The sequence below is a fragment of the Sturnus vulgaris genome, chromosome 4, assembly GCF_052056855.1.
Source record: "Sturnus vulgaris isolate bStuVul1 chromosome 4, bStuVul1.hap1, whole genome shotgun sequence".
Lineage (NCBI taxonomy): Eukaryota > Metazoa > Chordata > Aves > Passeriformes > Sturnidae > Sturnus > Sturnus vulgaris.
The window spans coordinates 54,672,843-54,690,835 of record NC_142246.1 but is presented as its reverse complement, the minus strand read 5'-3'; the positions used below and the strand labels follow the sequence as shown (position 1 = coordinate 54,690,835).

The following is a 17,993-nucleotide window of genomic DNA, read 5'->3' as shown; positions in this document are numbered from 1 at the left end:
TTAAAATGTGACAGTGTCAGGATCACTGCCTCACATCAAATGTAAATGAGGCATTCAAGCTACTCCCCAAAGGTGCACCAGTGGTGGCTGCTCACCTTTAAGTTGCTTTCGGAATTTGGCCAAATCATTTGTCCATTTGAGCACTTCAGGGTTGGCTGCTTTGTCACTGTGGGAAGGCTGGGAGGAAAGAAAAGTCACGCTGAATCTGTGTTAAACCACCAGGAACGATTCACTGAAACAGGTGTATGGCACAAAGAGGTACAATGGAATTTGGATCGAGCACAGGCACTGGCTTCTGGCTGGCAGCTGCACACCTCTGACCAGCTCATTTCAGACCTTGCTTTACTTGCTCCTGCCTGTCACAACACTGTCTTAGGGGCATCATTAGGGGCATTTTATTTTTCTAAAACACAAAACATTTCATGCCTATGATTAAGTTGTAGGAGTGACTCAGAGGGCTGGATGCACATTGGAATCCTTTGTTTTCTAACAACAGGGTACCTCTAAAATAGAGGAGGCCTAGCATGAACAGTTGGAAAAGTGTTACGATACATGTATCCACACCAAAGGCTGCCCTACATTCAAAGAAATCAAATAACCCAAATTCTAGGCTACAGCAAGCTCTGAGCATTTTTTCAGCCTTTCCTACTGCAGGCAAGATCTTCCCAGTACAATTCTCTACAGTTTAGATAGCCAAAGATGCACACATGCAAAGCTTTACAGTTCCTTACAAAGCTTTCTGTGCATCAGAAGGGCATGTCAGAACAATTAAGAGTCCAGTACACTGCTGCTGCTCAGCAGCACTTGACTGTGGTTCCTTGCTCAGGAGTGAAGGCAGCTGCTCTCTCTCCTCTGCAAGACACAGGTGTCCTGGGATTACCATCATGCAAATGAGATCAGCAACTGTGCTTCCCATATGCTGAAGTTAAATAAACAGAAGTTGAACACAGCTATTCCTACACACTGTCTTAAGCAGTGGTCAAAATCCTATGAGTTCATTAGCCTTCCTCTCTTGTGCTGCATGGATATTGCATAATACCTGGGCAGGTAATTTACTCAGTGTGCATACATATTTCTAGGGGGGCAGCAGGTCTTCTGCCTTTTTTTCCCCTTTCCTCGTTACAAGCCCTCTGTATCTTTGGCATATTTCCCTGATGTCCCTCTGTATGCTTGACCCACTTCCCTGGTGTCCCTCCTCTTTGCTGCTAATGCATACATCTCCACATAGATGCTTAACTCCTAGAGACTCACTCTGTATTTCCTCTCCTCTTCAAATTTGTCCTCAAATTTTCTGATCTTTTTCTTGAGCCCCTGAATCCTCCGGGTGAGTTGTGCAGGGGTAAGGTCTTCTCTGTCGTCTTCATAAGATCCTAAAGATGAACTCCGTCTCCTGCCAAGAGCAGAGATTGCAGGAAGAGTTTATCCAAACATCTTTATGCAGAGAAGGCCACATCAACTTTGTGTGAATAAAGGCAGGGCCCACAAAAGTGAGAATGCTATGTTGCTACTCTGCAATGACAGCAAAAGATGCTCTAACATCCTCTTTCAGCAAGTGCCTAGATATTAATGCACAAACTCAGAAATTATTAACTACAAAGAACTTTTTTTTTAAATGTCAGTTCTCCATGAGTAGGGACAGAAACCCAACCCAGCACAGCCAATTCAAAGAGATGCTGCTTGATGCAACCGTGAACACCCTTTGCAGCCGCACGTGAAGGTCAGCACTGGCAAATCCCAACCCACCTCATGAAGGAATGAGAATTGGGAGGAGAAGGAGGCACTTCTGTATCATCCAGGTACTGCTGGCTCTGTCCGTAGGCATAGAAGCGAGGGGACAGCATAGGATCGCTGTCCTCATCCAGAAGCTGGCGAATCAAGCGCCCGGCCTGCGGGGAAAGGCGAGCCTCATCTGAGTCTAAGCCGTCTCGCTGCCATGAGGAGAGAGCAGGGATGGGCTCTGGGAACAGTAAGACAAAGGCTGGTTTTATCAGGTTTGTTTTACACATAAGACAGACTCCAGGTAACTTTCTGATAAACCTTGACCTACTCGTCCTGTACTGTGACTCTTCACCAGGCATTCTCTGGTCACTACTCCCATCTGCCCTGTGTGCAAAGCATTACAAAGCCTGGCCACAGCAGGTAACCTACAAAAATATAAAGTCATCTCTTAGGTGCAACAGGAAACTACCCAAAAGCTGACCAGGAATTACCATAGACTGACACCAAACAAGGCAATCGCCAGCTGGCACCTTTGAGGAAAAAGTTATTCTAAACAGAGAGCATTACTGGTACATGGTATATAGAAAAGTCAATTGGATTCCAGAAGGAAGTTTTTTCAGTTTCAGGATGCACAAATGCTGTAAATGAATAGTGTATTAATGGTTCTCCTAGAGGCCCCAGACCTCCAATGTGACCCTGTTGACTGCTATTGGAAATTCAAGGCCTAGGAGTAAGATAGGTTCTTCTAATCTGCAAGCAAAAGCTGCCTCACATTACCACATGTTCCACAGGGTACTTAGCCCACATATTAACAATTATAGTAATATGGTCTGAGTTTCCCCTTTTCCCTTTCACATGCAATCCTGCTGCTTACAGCATGGTAGAAAAAGTGAGGAAATCTTCAGTCCCCTGGACAACCTAACCAGCCAGAAGTAAAAGCTATGTTGTACAGGGAGGTGGTGGAGTGGGAGAGAAAGGGAAACCCAATTTAGCACTGCTGATTAGCATAATAGAGCCTACAGAAAGCAATCGCCTCAATCTTGTGATCACTCCCTCCAGATGCCATAAGGAGTCTAACATTTTGTGTTCAGATAGTTTACTAAGCTGATTTGCATGCTCCTACTTAAACTGTCTAATCCTGTGGTGCTAAGAGCCAGGCTTTGAACTTCTAAATCTAACAAATAGTTCTAGAGTCAAGTAACAAAACAAAAACCTTACAGAAAGCTCCCAGACCAGTCGCAGAGCTACAGACTAATTGTTTCCTGTGCCTAATGTGTCTATTCTTCATTCACAAAGAGAGGGGGCTTTTGAAGTTATCAGTTTATTAAAAAAAAGCAGTGTTTCCTTTTGCTGAACAAGGTTAACGTTTACACAGCTCAGAGTGGATTGCATGAGGATTCCCCTGCAGAATCTCTGTGCTGTTTAACATTCCCCCTCTGTACAGTTCGGGCAGTGTGAGATCATCACCGATGCAGCAGTGATGGGCTCAGTGCTGTTTTGCTTCTGCACATCTTCAAATGATGCTCTCCTCCTTTCGCCTTCTTCCTTAGCACATGGATACAAATGGCACACCTCTGCTTAGAGGCTGGTGCTGCATGCATACTGATGTGCTACCCTGAAAGGGGTGACAGGAGGTTTTTGCACAAGCTTTTTGCGTAAGACCCCCTCGAAGGTAAGAGAAGGACATACAAGCCTGGCTCACAGGGCCCAGTTCCATGGGGTACACAAGCCTCAAGTGTATGTAGGCTGTTTTACCATGTTTGGAAAGCTTATGTAGCCTGAACTTCCTGCAGGTAATTTCTGAAAAAAAGAGTTTTTCTAAGCTCTGTTCAGCCTTGGCATTTTCTAATACTAAAATATTTTGCAACCACTTCCCTGAATCTCTCATGATTTTAGGAAGGGTCTCACAAGATCTTTTGTAGTAAAATAAAGGGTAATACAAAAGGAAAAAAAATTAATATATTTGACCAGCAGGACTGAGAGTTAAATGATGCATGAAGTTATTCTAGACATCTCTCACTTCTAATTGTTTGAATACCTCTCACTTGCAAACCGAATTTCCTCTTGGAAACTGTTAAATAACACCTCCATGGGATTTACATAGATGGAATAAACTTAGAAAAAATCAGGCATATTTAGAGGTAACTAAATTAAGCTCCTACCACACCAGCTAAAAAAGCCATTATTAATCATGCATGATGTACGTGACTTTGTCCAAGGTGGATTTAAAACCAGATAGCATGCGACATTCAGGGAATTGCAATGGCTCAGAGAGCCTCTGATCAAACCCCAAAAGACAGCAAAGCAGCTTATGTAACCTAACTGAGACTGAGGTGTGTCTACTTTCTATTTTGTTGATTTCAAAATAGTCCCTCAAAACAGAAACTCCCATTCCAAAGAAGAAAGTGTTAAAAAGGAGAAGAAAAAGAAAGTCCTAAAAAGAGAAATCAAACTTGAGACTTGACAGAAGAAATGGCTGCTACAGAAAATCAGCTTTCTTTAACCCTTGCTCCTGGAAGGCCTGACTCTACGGGTAATTTGGTTTCCCTTGCTGACCATATACATTTAGAAGACAAAACAACTAGACACAAAATGGCTAGACCCCTCAGAGCAATTCATCAAGGAACATATTTAGATATGTACAATTACAGATTTTATCTACATCAGATCACTAAGTGGACCAGAGATGCAGTCCAACTGCATTCTCTCTCCTGCTGGCCAGGTGCCAGGCTCTTCAGCTGGAACTACTGGAATTGCTGGATGGCAAAAACACACAGGAACCCACTAAGGGTAAGCTGCTGCTTTTTCTGACAGTGCACAATCAACTTAACAGGATGCTTAATATCTTTTGTTATTCATTTAGCCAAGATAGCTATCAAAGCATTTAGCTTTTTCTGAAGGCTGCTGAACTCCTGGACTGAATGGTTTTGAAGCATCTGCTATGAAGTCCAGTTTTAAAGCATCCACTATCATGATTAATGCTGTCAGACTTTCCCCTTTCTGCTAAGTAAAAAACAAAATCTCAACGGAGATTGTAAACATTTCACCTTTTCTTTGCCACTGACTTGACAGAGCAGTTATGCTTACTCCTCTTCTGTCCTGAACAGCTCTGTCCAGCTGAGGGAAAACACTCAGTTTTTTACTCATCTCCACATTCTTTCCATGTACTATTCTTCCCCCATTTTCCAGAATGACAACTTTTCATGGGGGGGGGGGGGGTGGGGAAGAGGGGAATATTTAGCCACCATGGCTGTACCAGTGCAGAGAAAGGGTGAAAAAAAATTGTAATGCTTTAGTCTGACTCTCTAGGCATTTCTTTCAGGCATGCCTTTTCTAAGCTGGCGCAGAAGCAGTGAACTGTGTGCTGGTAGTTATCCTGCAGTCCTTCAGAAGTGCTGCTCTCCCTCTCAAAATCCCACAACCAGCTCATCTTTCAACAAAGCTGTCAGCCATCTGCCAGGTGTGGCTCTGCAGAGCTCTGTAGGCACACAGAGCATCGCCTATGGCAGTACAACCTCTCTGCCAACCTGCTGCATAGAAGGCTGGAGATTTTAATAAACCTGAACCATTAAGTGCTTCACATGAGAAGAAAGATTTATTGTATCAAACTGGTGTATTACTGGTGAGCTCCAAGCCATCTCGCTGACAAAACTTGACTGTTCTTTTATCACTACATTGTATATTTGTCACAGGGTTACTGGGGGCTGCAGGGCCAGCAGAGGGGTGTCTACACACAAATACCACTTGAGGTGCAGCCAGCAAAATGCCACAGGCATCTCCTGTTTCCCTCTCTGCAGCCACACAGCTCATACATGCTGCTAACACTGCTTTTACACATACCCATCTGTCAAACAAACGAGGCCAAATCTTAGCTACTGTAAATGGAAGTACGTCCAGAGGGATTAAAAAGTCTAAACTCATTACAACACCTGAGGTGCTAGTATCAAATGCCACTTGAAAGACTCCAGAAAGACCTCTCATAATGAAATGAATAAAGTAATTTAAAACCCTATCCAAAGCATTCACTAGTTCAGTAACAACCTATTTTCTTCATCTTATAAATAACTATGAAAATATCCTTGTTTGAATACATCAGCAGGCATTCTTCCTACATAGATCAAAAGAATAGCCCAAATACAGTGCTTTTCACTTAGTGAGATGACACATCTCTCAGCTAGCAAGAAAACTTTGTGTTTTGTTTATAGCATCATAACAATCAAAATATAATTTTAATATTTTGATGCTATTCAGTAAACAATGCATTTCTTTTCAACACTTAGTAATAAAAATAGAATGTGCCTCATCACCTTTTGATTTCTTATGCTAAAGAGAGTTACACACAAATACACTGATCAATCTAAGTCCTCAGTGTTGAAAAAAAGAAAACTAAATTCAGCTTCCCTTCTGCTATACTATATGGATTTTTCTGCACTGCTTTGGGTTTTTTACATGGGAAAGTATCAATTAAGTCAGTGTAAAAACTATTTGTAGATCAGCTTCACCCTCAGGGTCTCAAGTGCTGAAATACTTGAACTCAAACTGTGTTTTTAACTTCTGTTTTTTGGTTTTTTTAAGCTTGAGGAAAAATGCCTGCTGATTGTTTCATAAGTGCTTGTTACTGCAAACTCTGCTTGAAATCTCAGCTACAGAACTTTTTTAAAGTGTCAGTAATCGGGTGACATCAGCAGCAATCACACATCATATTGATTTACTGAGCTGCCTGCTCAGCCCAATCCGCTGACAGGGCCAGCCGCAGCTATGGAGAGCAACATACTTCCAGATTTTCCTTGAGGACAGAATAGCAAGTTCTGGGCTTGAATTAGAAACATTTGGTGAGAAATCTGCACAACAGTGCTGGCCTGTGAGAGAACACTCTGTTCCCCTCAGTCACTGCATCCAACTCAAACATAATCCACAACAATTAGAAATCTTAGCTGTGGAAGCAGCTCTGAACATGCCTGCTCCCAAAGACATCTCAGCTGGCACTCACCGACCAGCTTAGCAGGCAAACCCAGCAGTCAGATGTGACATTCCAGTTCACAGAGACAGCTCAGTCCACATGCAGGGCAGTAAAACTCCCTGATCCACACCTGCCCAATGCACACTGGGAAAATACTCCCGGACCACAGGAAATGCACTGAGGCAAGGAGTTCAGCACTTGAATTTTGCTGGGGCACTGCTCACACCCTGAGTGCTGCATCAACAGCCTCATGATTCCTACACAATACTATACTTAGCAGGTGAGTGGGATGCAGAAGGCAGGCACATGGCAAAGTGTGAGGCTATGCATTGCAGGGAGAAAATGTCTCTGTCCTCTCCGTGCTCAGCTTTAGGTAAAGGGAACACAGCCTGGAGAAGTACAGCAAATCTCTCCCTGTGTACAGATTTGACTATGAGGTGAAAGTTATGGGAGAAAAAAAAATCTGGTAGAAATGACTTCTACTGCAACATGAAAGGCACAGGGCCCTGCCAGCTCACCTGGCAGCAGTTACCCTAGTTCTGTGCCCCTGAATGAGGGCTTTTAAGGCCCTCTGCTTTTTAAATGATGGAGAGCCTGCCTGGGTGACAAATAATAGCTAGTCAATGCACAAGGTTGTCTTGTGTAATTTTGTGCCCATTGTTGAAGGCTCTTTCCTAACATTTGACTGGAGGCAGTGACAGCTACAGCTGAACGCAAGTCCTGAACCTGTAATTGTTCTCACACGTCACTTGTCAAGGTCCCAGCAATTGCCCTGGTCACTAGATGATCTGTATTTCCTAGAGGATATAGAGGACTATGACCCCAAACATTAGCTCAACTATGTCCTGAAAGAACAGGTAACTTCCCAAGAGATGGACCTACCAAATTTGCTGGAGCAAAACAATAAACAGCTCAGTGCTAGGGCATTTGAAAGCACAGCCCTTTCTCTTTTTTGCTGGGGATGCAACCAGAGCTGTGGCATGAATCCTGCAGAGATGTGTGAAGGTTTGAGTGATTCAGGTTGGCTGGAAGGGAAAAGGAGGATGTCTTGGTTGCTAAAGCTGTGGATGTATGGTACAACCCTGCCCTGCAAAGCCAGTCTCCACAACAGACTCTGCTGTTTGAGAGTGGATGTTAAGATACTCCTCCATTCCTCTTCCTGGCTGCTGCAAGCTTGATTCCACATCTACAGCTAAGAAAGACTCAGTCTCTCCTTGCTGAGGCACCATTTTGCTGCTGTTCACCCACACCAACAAAATGGTGATTCTGGAAGGCACGCATTTCAGAAGATGATGTCTCTCTCACCCCAGACAGCTGATTCCTTTGCAACTGCCCACCTCCTCCTCCTGCAAAATACACGTGAACAGAAGGGAGGAAGGAGCAATCAGAGAAGCACAGTCACATGTGCCCATAATCCTGTCTCATATTTGCAGAGTAAGGAAGTTAAAATCCAAACATAAGAGCATGCTTACTAAGAGGGACTTGTACCAAAGAAGTAACTATTTTCATACAAAGGGGAAGCCTCTGGCAGACAGAAAGGAGCTGTGTTCTCCCCTTCATGCATTCATATGACTCTTATTAGTAATGCAGGAAGAAAAAAAAAAAAAGTCATTATTTCCAAAGGTTCACAGGACAGCTGAAGCCACACATCACCTCTGAGATCGCAGACGTGCTCACTCTGGCTTGAGAGCCTGCAGGGCTCTGCTAATTGGCCTCTCAGTAAACATCCAGCAGCCAAGGCTGCCTGGGAGCCTTCTGTGGTGCTTTGATCAGCCATGCTGCATGTGTGGTGATTCCACCCAGGGAATCCCCACCTAGCAACCAAATGGAAAAATTCCCTCCTGTGCACAGTGACTGCTTGCCTGGCTGAATCAAAGGCAGCCATGGCTGTGGGTTTTCTTTACTCACACCTGAAGTGTCATAACTAGTCACCTCCTAGAAGGAAAGGCAAAATACACTAGGTCACGTTCGCTGTGGAGGCAGGAACAGAGAACTTCCCTTCTCAGTGTTCCTCAGAGACTGTCATTTTAGAGCAATGATTTAGTTACACATTTTCCCTCTCTTGCTTTATTGAAACACCACACTTGTGTTTTCCTGCTTCTTCCCTGTCAAAACCCATCTTTCACTCCTAAAGCATAAAGTAACAGAAGAATTCTGGCTTGTACACAGACACACACTGTAACTAGAAAAGGGTTTGATCCCAAAACTGTTGGACACCTTCATTTCATCTCAATTTCAAATGAAATTAAAGTCATAGCGCCAACAGAGTTTGCCTGGTTTCCCACTCTTAAACAAGTAAGTGTACAGCCAACCAAGCATGTACTCTGGAGAGGAGAGCTAAGAAATAGTATTCAAGCAATTTATTATCACATACAATCAATTTAACAGTGCCATTTAACCTGCTGATCAGAATTCCTTCACAGCATACACAAAAAAGCCGTTGTTTGTAAGACAAAGTAACAGACAGTAATTTTTACCAGCTTTGCTTTTCAGGTGTGAATCAATCATTATTTCCAAACAGTGATTGAAGACGTGTAGGGCAGTCTAGTTTAATTATTAAGAAATAAGAAAGAAATAAGAAATAAGGCATCTTGAAACCCTCAGGGACTTAACAGTACTAAACAGAACATGAAAGTAACTTCAAGAATAAAACATTTCATTTTCCACCTCTGAGTGACAATTAGAGTTAGCACCATTCAGCATTTGCCTCCACTTTCTCCAAACTTTCAGTTCTATATTCAAGACAAAGTTGCTTTTCTATTGTTTTTAGCAAGAGAACATGGTCACATAAAGATACACCCAGCCCAGTCAGGTTTCCCTCTGTCTCATTTCACTCGCACAATCAGCCATCACACAATCCTACCTTCCCAGTTGCTGTCATCACACAGCGATGTTAAATCCAGCCGAGGCACTTCAGATACAAAGCTGTTTTCCTGATCATCAGCATCTTGATTTCTTTGTAACTTGTTTTCAGGCATGTTTGGATGTTCTTGAATCTTCATACTTGAAGTCAGCTATGTTCCCATACACCCATGGAAATGAGAGAGAAAGGAAAAAAAACGTTTCAGGATGTAGAAGGGGGAAAAAACCCCTGTAAGTCACAGCAGCAGTAAGCTCATGCCTTTAGCTAAAAAGATCCAAGCAGACCCTGATGTTTCCAGCTCCAAATCCAAATCCCTTGCTTTGTGACCCCCGTGTACTAATTGCTCACTCACACCAGCAAAAACATCCGTCCATCTGCCTTCCTTGAATTTTTCCTTCTTTAGAAAGCTACTGCAAGTTCCCGAGACTGCCTGCCCTGACAACTGCATGCAGCTGAGAAAGCCTCCAGTAGTGGATTGGGATGAAATGGGAGGGAGGGAAGCAGGGAGTCAGGGAGGCAGGGAGAGGGAGGGGGGCAGCTGCGTACACTTCCTACAGGAGCGCAACTCCTTCGAGCAACAACAAAAACGCTGCTGCTGCTGTTGTGAGGCTGTAGCAATATGGTGCCTTCTAAAAAGCAGGCACCAGAGCTCCTGAGGCAGCAGCCGCAGCCAGCCAGCAGTGCAGGCTACGTACATGAATGCTCTCATGCAGGCTGTGCTGGCTCAGATCAATTAGTGCCAGCTAAGCTGTGCTGGCTGCACATTCCCCGATTTCCTGTGGTTGTTTTCTAGCTGGGCGTGGGGAGAGCAGAACTATTTATGGAGGAGCTCTGGGTATTAAAGCGGTGTTGCGCAAATCCAAACGGCAGTAGGGTTTGGCATCTCAGCTGGAAGCAGTGTGGACTCTGGGAAAACGCCAAAAAATTCACACAAGCATCCAGGAACAGGAATAAAAAACATATTAAAAAAAAAAAAAGCAGAGTTCTGTCAAGTACGTGATTCATCAGCTAGTACTACCTAGAAGCAAGTGCTGTCTGTCTCAGCACTGTTCTCCCTGCACATACCACACGTCGTGTGCATTTATGCAGAAATCCCTGCCATTCCCACAGTCCAGAGACACAGTGCGCGTGTCTGGGACTGCGCCTGATGAGACCGCTTCTGTCACTCCAAAAGAAATTAGCTGTAATGCCTCACAGAGGGCAGTAGGGAAAAGGAAGTGTAATGCATGTACATAAACATGTAGTGTGATATGTATAAACCCACCAACAAACACAGAGCTAGATGAATATACAGGATTACGTTACTACATAAACTATTTGGATTTGTTAAGAACAGCTTAGGCATAATTCTCTCAAATATAGACTAGTGGCCTGTCAGCATGCAGATTTTCCCTCTGCAGGTATTTTGAAAACCTAGTAAACAATCTGTCTATTCTGATATAGGAAGAAAACGGGCCAAAAGAAAACAACCAGTATTTCTGGACCTATTTTCCTCGTGAATCCAGAAGCACAGCCAAATGCTTCAATAACCTTAGTACAAGCCACTAAGGCACATTTACTTTTTTTCATCTGCAGAAAGCTAGCAATGTGTTTGGTGCACGTTTTCCTTTTTGAGCAGAGAAAAACAAGTAACTTTCATGAAGAGGGGAAAAAAGTTGCCCAGTAGACAAATCATATGAATAAATGTTTTTATCTGGATTCAGTTCCATCAATCCCTGCAATTGAACAGAGTGCTAAATAATCTCATCTAGGCTTCCTTTCCCACAAAAGGTTGGATCAGGTGATCTTTTGAGGTCCCTTTCAACTGTTCCTGTTCTAAAAATCTGGTCGATTAATCGAGAATTACACTCTTTGTAAAGAGTGTCCTGCATTGTATTTGTGTAAGGTGTGTATTTCCTGTTCATTTCAATAAATAGCCTTTTTGAAACGTTATAACAAAATGAAACACTAGGTGACAGTTTGCCAAGCACTAATAACTCATGCAGCTTGACACTAAATCTGATTACAAATGTGTTTATTGTGAGAGCTGTACGTGGAAAAATGCTAATTCACCATTCAATATCTTTTAAGCTGCTTCCAAGTTGGGAGGACTTAAATATTTCTCTAAAGTCCACTGACAAATTTCCTGCCAGGATTTAAATAGTCTGTGTACCTCACAAACAAAGGCTGGTCAGTGGCCAACAGTATCAATTGATAAACTGCTTGCAAATCACCAGCAGAGTATTTAAAGGTGATATTTTAAGGCAAAGAAAATAAATAAAGCACTAAGTTTCAAAATAGATGCTATTTTTAATAACAAAGAAGTATGAAGGAGAGGAATGTACCTAGATTTTAACAATTTCAAAGGGAGCAACCTGAGAATACCATTTCATCACCACTACTGATACTAATTAGAGATAAATGTCTTTCTATGAAGAGTGTACAATCTCCTGACTCTTAAAAGATACCTGTAGCACATATAAAGGTACTTTCCAGATAGGTAAACATTTTCATTAGACGTATATTAGAAAGATCATATCAATGTCGTCTTCTTCCTGAAGTCATTTCAGTCGTTGGAAATATTTAAAAGGTGTATAAAAGCAGGCCTATGCCCTGCCTGCAGCCAGTTACTCTCCCTGCTCACTGATGTAGGTCCTAATACAATGAATAAATCATTAGGTGTTTTAAAGAACAATGGTGATACAATCCCAGGAGAATCAAGAAAGCAGTTGTTTAACTTCCTTTGCATTAATGCTCCAAACCCATAGAGTGGTAGATAATTCAGTATTCCCATCATTTATTTTCTTTTTTTGATTTCCTGATGCCACCAGCTGCCAATCTCTAGGAAAAGAAGCAAGTAAGGGAGAACTACTTTGCTTTAGGTATAGACGAGCCACAATTTCTTACAAATCGAAGGGGCAACAAGTTGATGATGTTATTAACAGTTGCAGTCACAGTTTACTACAGATACTACATAAATGGCCACAAAAAAATCTTCAAAGCAGAAGATTTCTACTTGAATTCTGCTTTTTAGCTGATTCTGCAGGCATGCTTTGCAGGCATCAGTAACTACAGATCTAAGTAGCCTGGGGGTAAGTCAGCTGCATTCATTCTCCCTGGTCCAATGGAGACTGAGCATAAAGAGTAGCTCAAAAAGCAAGAAATAAATGGCAACAAAAAGACTTTTAAATTCTGATCAGGAGGTTGTATTCTGTTCAATTACATATGGATTCCAATCAACTCTATAAAAAAAGCTTGCTTCCCCTACATGTGATCTTCCATTACAGCCACAAGCAGGGAGCATCCTTAAGGCACATCTTTGGAATACAACCTGATGCAAGAACACAATCATTTTGCTGCCTTCCTTCTACCTGAGCCACGCCAACACCCCTCTACACTTGTTGCTATGTTGGTATGAATCTTAAATACTTTTCCCTTATCAAAACCTGGGTATCAGAAACCTGTGTTTTTCATCCCGGAGCTTAGTTACTTCCAAGAGCAGATTATGAATGTTACAAAACCAATGAAAATTCACTTGAGGCTTGTGTTTCAAGGTATTTTTACAGTCTCATGGAGACCCAAGTCAGCACAACTGGTAGCTATGGCAAATTCCAAATCCTTTTCCTAACAGCTTTAGACTGGAGGCAGGGTGAGAAAGAGAAAAGAATAAGAAGAACCCTGTCCCTTCCTCAACCTGAATGAGTTGTTTGTTATGAAATGTATGTCTTTAAGCTGCCCTAAGCAAAAGGCTTATAAGGGGCAAGGAATGTAAAACAACTCTGCAGGAATGTAACATTTTCTTGACCTTGTAATTCCTATATAATACACAATCTCTGGGTTAAGATTCTCTCCTGCAGTTAAAAATTTTACACTTTAAAACCTCTCCTAAAGTGTAGTTTATTTTAAGGTTATCCTTTCACATTTAAATGTATTTCAACCAGGCTAATTTAAAAGCTTAATATGAGTATTGTGTGGCACGGCAGCAACAACAGCTTTTCCACATGCAAATGGGTACGTGAGGAACAAGGTGTTGCAAAATCTAGGCTCCGGAAAATACAACAGCTCACGAGCAAGTGCAAGGGATTACTGACTCTCTGGGAGCAAAGCAGGAGATCCATGTAAGCCCAGTCAGAGCAGTGATCAAAAGCAGCCCTTAACACCCTTTGCAGGGGCTACATATTTCAGGATCCCACAAACTTCACCAGCTACCACACAGCTGATCAGAGCTCAGCTGTTAGCAACCTTTTACCTCTCCTGCTAGGTGGAAATAATTCCTACCAGAAATGAAGTCTTTCAAAGGCAATAAATGCATAGTGGCTTTTATTTTTAAAAGAAACACAGGAGGAGTCTAATTTAAAAATACTACCAGCCTTCATTCAACTCCAGACAGCCAGAGAAACCAGACAGTGGCTACAGCTGCCTTATTGTGCCCACTTCAAATGGATGCACAATTGAGGGAGAGGTGCCTCAGATAACTCTCCTCAGTATTTTAAATGCTTGGCTGTCTAGAGGTTTTTGAAGCAAACCCAAATGAACTAGGGATCGCAAAGGGATTCAACCTCACCCAACCCAATCTTTGATAACACCATAAAGCCAGTGCAAGAAGTGTGTGTGTGTCTGCTGACATCAACATCACATCTCCCCTCCTGACATCCATCCCAGCCACCAACTGTTAGAAGCAGGAGGTGATCCAGTTTTCTAAGACACGTGTATTACAGACACCTATGTTCAAAAGCAACAGGCTGCACTAGGAAATGATAAATAAAAGGCCAAATTATTTTAGAGAAATCAAGGGAAATCAAGCTAATCTTACTACCCTGGCAGATAAGCAGTCAGATGTCCTGTTTGCCATAATTAATAAGGGAGCTTCACATCACTTAAACCACAGTGCTGACTTCAGTGATCATTCCCTTTCTGGCAAGGAAGGATCAAAGGCAAGGAAGCAGAAGCTATCAGACTCCCCAAAGGTTGAGAGGCTCCCTAGACTATGTAAATAAAAAGTAGAGGTAAGGGACAGAAAAAGTACATGCTAACTCCATTTCTCTTGTGAAAAACAAAACTACATGCATAACTACTTGTTTCTGCTCAATAAAACATTCATTTAGAGACTACAAATCTGAAACACAAAAAGAGCAACAAAAAAAAAATACCAACCTGAGAACGTCTGAAAAAAACCTCATCGTTTTCACTTTCTTTGCTATAAAAAAACCAAAAACAAACCAATATATTACAAACACAGTCTTGTCTTGCAACAAAAAACAAGGAAGACTTCTGCACATAAAGGTTTTTACATTCTTGTTACTCCTGCAGACTCACTAATTCACACAGTAAATTAAGGGACTCGCTGGGTTGCAGCACTTTAAGCTGCTAAACAATGCATTTTTTGCTTCCTCTCAGGAGCTATTTGAAAACAATAGTCATTTAATTCCAGTGCCCTTAATTCAAACCAATACAACTAGCCCAGCAAATGTAACTGTTGAGAGAAATTGTCATCTCAGGTGAGCAGAGTGAGGTTGTACAGCTCTCACTGAAGAGTGAAGCACAAGGGAAAGGGCTGGATTCCCAACCCAGAGGCCAGGTAAGACAGGTCCTGCATTCCCATGTGGAGCATGCTGGTTCAGGTGCTCCACAGCTGATTTCTTTTCAAGTCTGCACCATCAGCACCTTCAGTGACATTCCTATCAGGTTGGGAAAAGAGCCTTGGTGGCATGTGCTGCAGGGCAAAGCCCACACAACACACACAGTGCCTCCATGAAGCTGTGTTGAAGTTAACATGGTGGGTAATCTGTTCTGTGGCATACATGTTACCCTCACGGCCTGGGTGGGAGATCTCTCAAGCTGTACTACAACCAGGGTAAGGAAAACATACAGATATATATATATATAAAATAAAATTAAAATCACCTTTCTTCAGATAAAATTTCCATGTCATCAGGTCCTGTTCTGTCTATAGGCTTGGATGAGCTAAAGTTTTCCATACTCTGCAATACAGTAAATATTAAAGCAGTAAGATATACATAAGAAACAGATTAAAGCTGCAGGTCATTAAACAGATCAAATACAGAAATACCCAACAGGATTTCTAGGAAAAGGGTAACACACAACTGCCCACTGCACAAAACAAACCCCACACTTTATTGCCCATAAACTGCAAGAAAACCCAACTGCTCACTGCTTCATCTCTTTCACCAGGCAACCTCAAAATGTCAGAATTGAATAATGCTGCATGGTACCCCACCAGTTCCCGTTTTACAGACTGACAGACAGCCTAGGCTTGGGAACAATTCTTTGGCCTGTGCAACTCCTCTAAGAGCAGGTAACAAAATCCACAGCAACCTCTCAGCAGAACTCCTTATGTTCATGTTAGAAGACCCTCCACTTCTCAGCCAAGCCCTTCCTTAGTTTCTTCTTAAACAGGTGTAAGAATGCAAAGAGACTGCACAGATGTAATGTTGGGCTAATATGAATGCAGGGCAAGCAATCCAGCTGGTTATGACCTCTTGTTCTGGGATTTGTCTTGGCTACCATTAAGAACATTAACACTGTTGAGTACTGTGAGGACAAGCCATGTAGCCAACTTCAAGCACATGCCCAGGAAGCTTTCTACCCTGGGTTTTGGGCAAGTCCCTCTTAAACAGGAGGAAGTTGCTTCCTGCCCTGGAAACTATGTGCACAGACTTCTTGTGGGGGTCACAGCCCTCTCTCACCTGCTACACCTCCAGCCCCACACAATGACACAGGTCTGCCATTCTAGCCTTGCCTAATTTGATTCTTCAAGTCCTACTGATACGTTGCTACCACCACCATGTCCCTAAAATGCAGTTACAAGCTTTTAATGCTTTGTGGTTGGTTTGCTTGGGAGTCTAAGTGGAACTGACAGTTTCTTCACTGCTGACTTGTGCTTTTGAGCCAAATGCAATCAGACAGCTAAGAGGAAAGCTTCCACACACTGTCCTACATACCTTTTCAGGCTTTTTAAAAAATGAATGTTCAGAAAAGGGTGTTTAGGAAGAGACAACATCATGAACTTGTTTACATGACAAAGGCCTACAAAGGCCTATTAGTAAATGCTAAGGTGCATGTTTTGTTATACTCCAAGTAGGTAGTCTAATTGGGGTTATTATTTGATGCGTAAAGATGTAGCCAAAAGAAAGCTAAACCATCACACATCCTTCTGGCAGTCTCTGAAATGCAAGTATGTAATAAACATACTCATTAAAACTTAAAAAGCAGCTTCTGCTCTTCCAAAACAATAGCACCATGCTCTCTGAAAGATGTTTCTTAATGATACTTGCAGTTGATCATCCCACTCTGACATTTCCTATAGAAGGGCAAGCAAGAACCACACTGCTGGTCATCTTGGTCAAAGTGCTTTTAATACAAGATTAGTTAATTTTACTTTCCTTTCAGCCTTTGCCCTTTAAGAGGTCAAAAAATGGGGGGCAGGGTGAAGTCCAGTGGGCACAGCTAAGTTTGAGGACATTTCTTCTGGGCACATTTAAAGACTTCATGAATGCTTTTCAGGTCCACAGCAAAAGTGGACACTTCTGTCAGTGCTTCCTTTCCTAAATCTTGAGAAAAATTCTCATTTACATTGAAACTGCTTTACACTCCACAGGCACAGAGAAAAGGTGCTGAAAAGATCATAAGCACTAGACCTTTGCCTATCTTGAAGTGCATTGCTACAAGCAAAGACAGAAGTGTGAATGTGTCTGTAACACTCTGCTGTCATGAAGTATCACATGAGAAGACTGTGGATACTGAGCACTAAATTTAAGTTACTAAATTGAGCCCAGTGTACAATTTTTGGCATCTTGCTTTCTTTTGATCATAATGAAAAGCAAATCCCCCCTCTCTCTAGAATCTCTGCACCGGGTAAGAACATCAGATCATTGCAATTTTGTGATCTAAACAAAATGAGTCCAAACACAAGGTCACATTAAGAATTTGTTTTCAGCAGGCTCTAAAACTTAATCAAGCACCATTGAAGGAAATGCCCTGTAGCTCAGGACAGTATTTTCACACAGCTCCTGCTGCTCCTGTTCACCATGCAATGCATGCTTGGTGCAGGCACAGCACTTCTGCCACTGCATGCAGACCCTGTGCTGAAGCACAGTGTGGTTTTTCAGCTGCTGACACTCCAGTCAGTGCTCGCTCTGGCTGAGAGGGAAGGAGGGTGAACCAGTTTTATTCTGCAGCTTGTAGAAGTAGGCAAACTGTCCTCTACTGTGAAGTGCACATGAGAATATGCTGTTAAAGTTCTACAGTATTCCAGACTTTCACAACGTTATAATGAAGTCACTGATGTCTTCAGTAAAAGGTTGATAGAGGGATCACCTTTTGGACCAACACACTTCAAAGTGGTTTCCAAATTACAAGAGCTACAGTAAAACACAAGGTTTAGGGAAAATGCATAAAATACCTTTGCCATCTCATTATCAAGTAGTCACTTGAAATCTGGTTTCAGAACTC

General features: G+C 42.3%; 1 protein-coding gene across 9 annotated transcripts in view; it reads right to left on the bottom strand.

Moving 5' to 3' along the window:
- FAM13A (family with sequence similarity 13 member A) overlaps window positions 1-17,993 on the bottom strand; it is a 117,384-nt gene that overhangs the window by 14,881 nt on the left and 84,510 nt on the right. For all 9 annotated transcript variants that reach the window (XM_088164000.1, XM_088164002.1, XM_088164003.1 and 6 more), the window contains 6 exons: window positions 15,426-15,502; window positions 14,676-14,718; window positions 9,543-9,693; window positions 1,744-1,957; window positions 1,252-1,390; window positions 96-177 (listed from right to left, as the gene is read on the bottom strand). In XM_088164000.1, coding sequence (XP_088020126.1) covers window positions 96-177; window positions 1,252-1,390; window positions 1,744-1,957; window positions 9,543-9,693; window positions 14,676-14,718; window positions 15,426-15,502 — 706 coding nt within the window. The remainder of the gene's footprint in view (window positions 1-95; window positions 178-1,251; window positions 1,391-1,743; window positions 1,958-9,542; window positions 9,694-14,675; window positions 14,719-15,425; window positions 15,503-17,993) is intronic.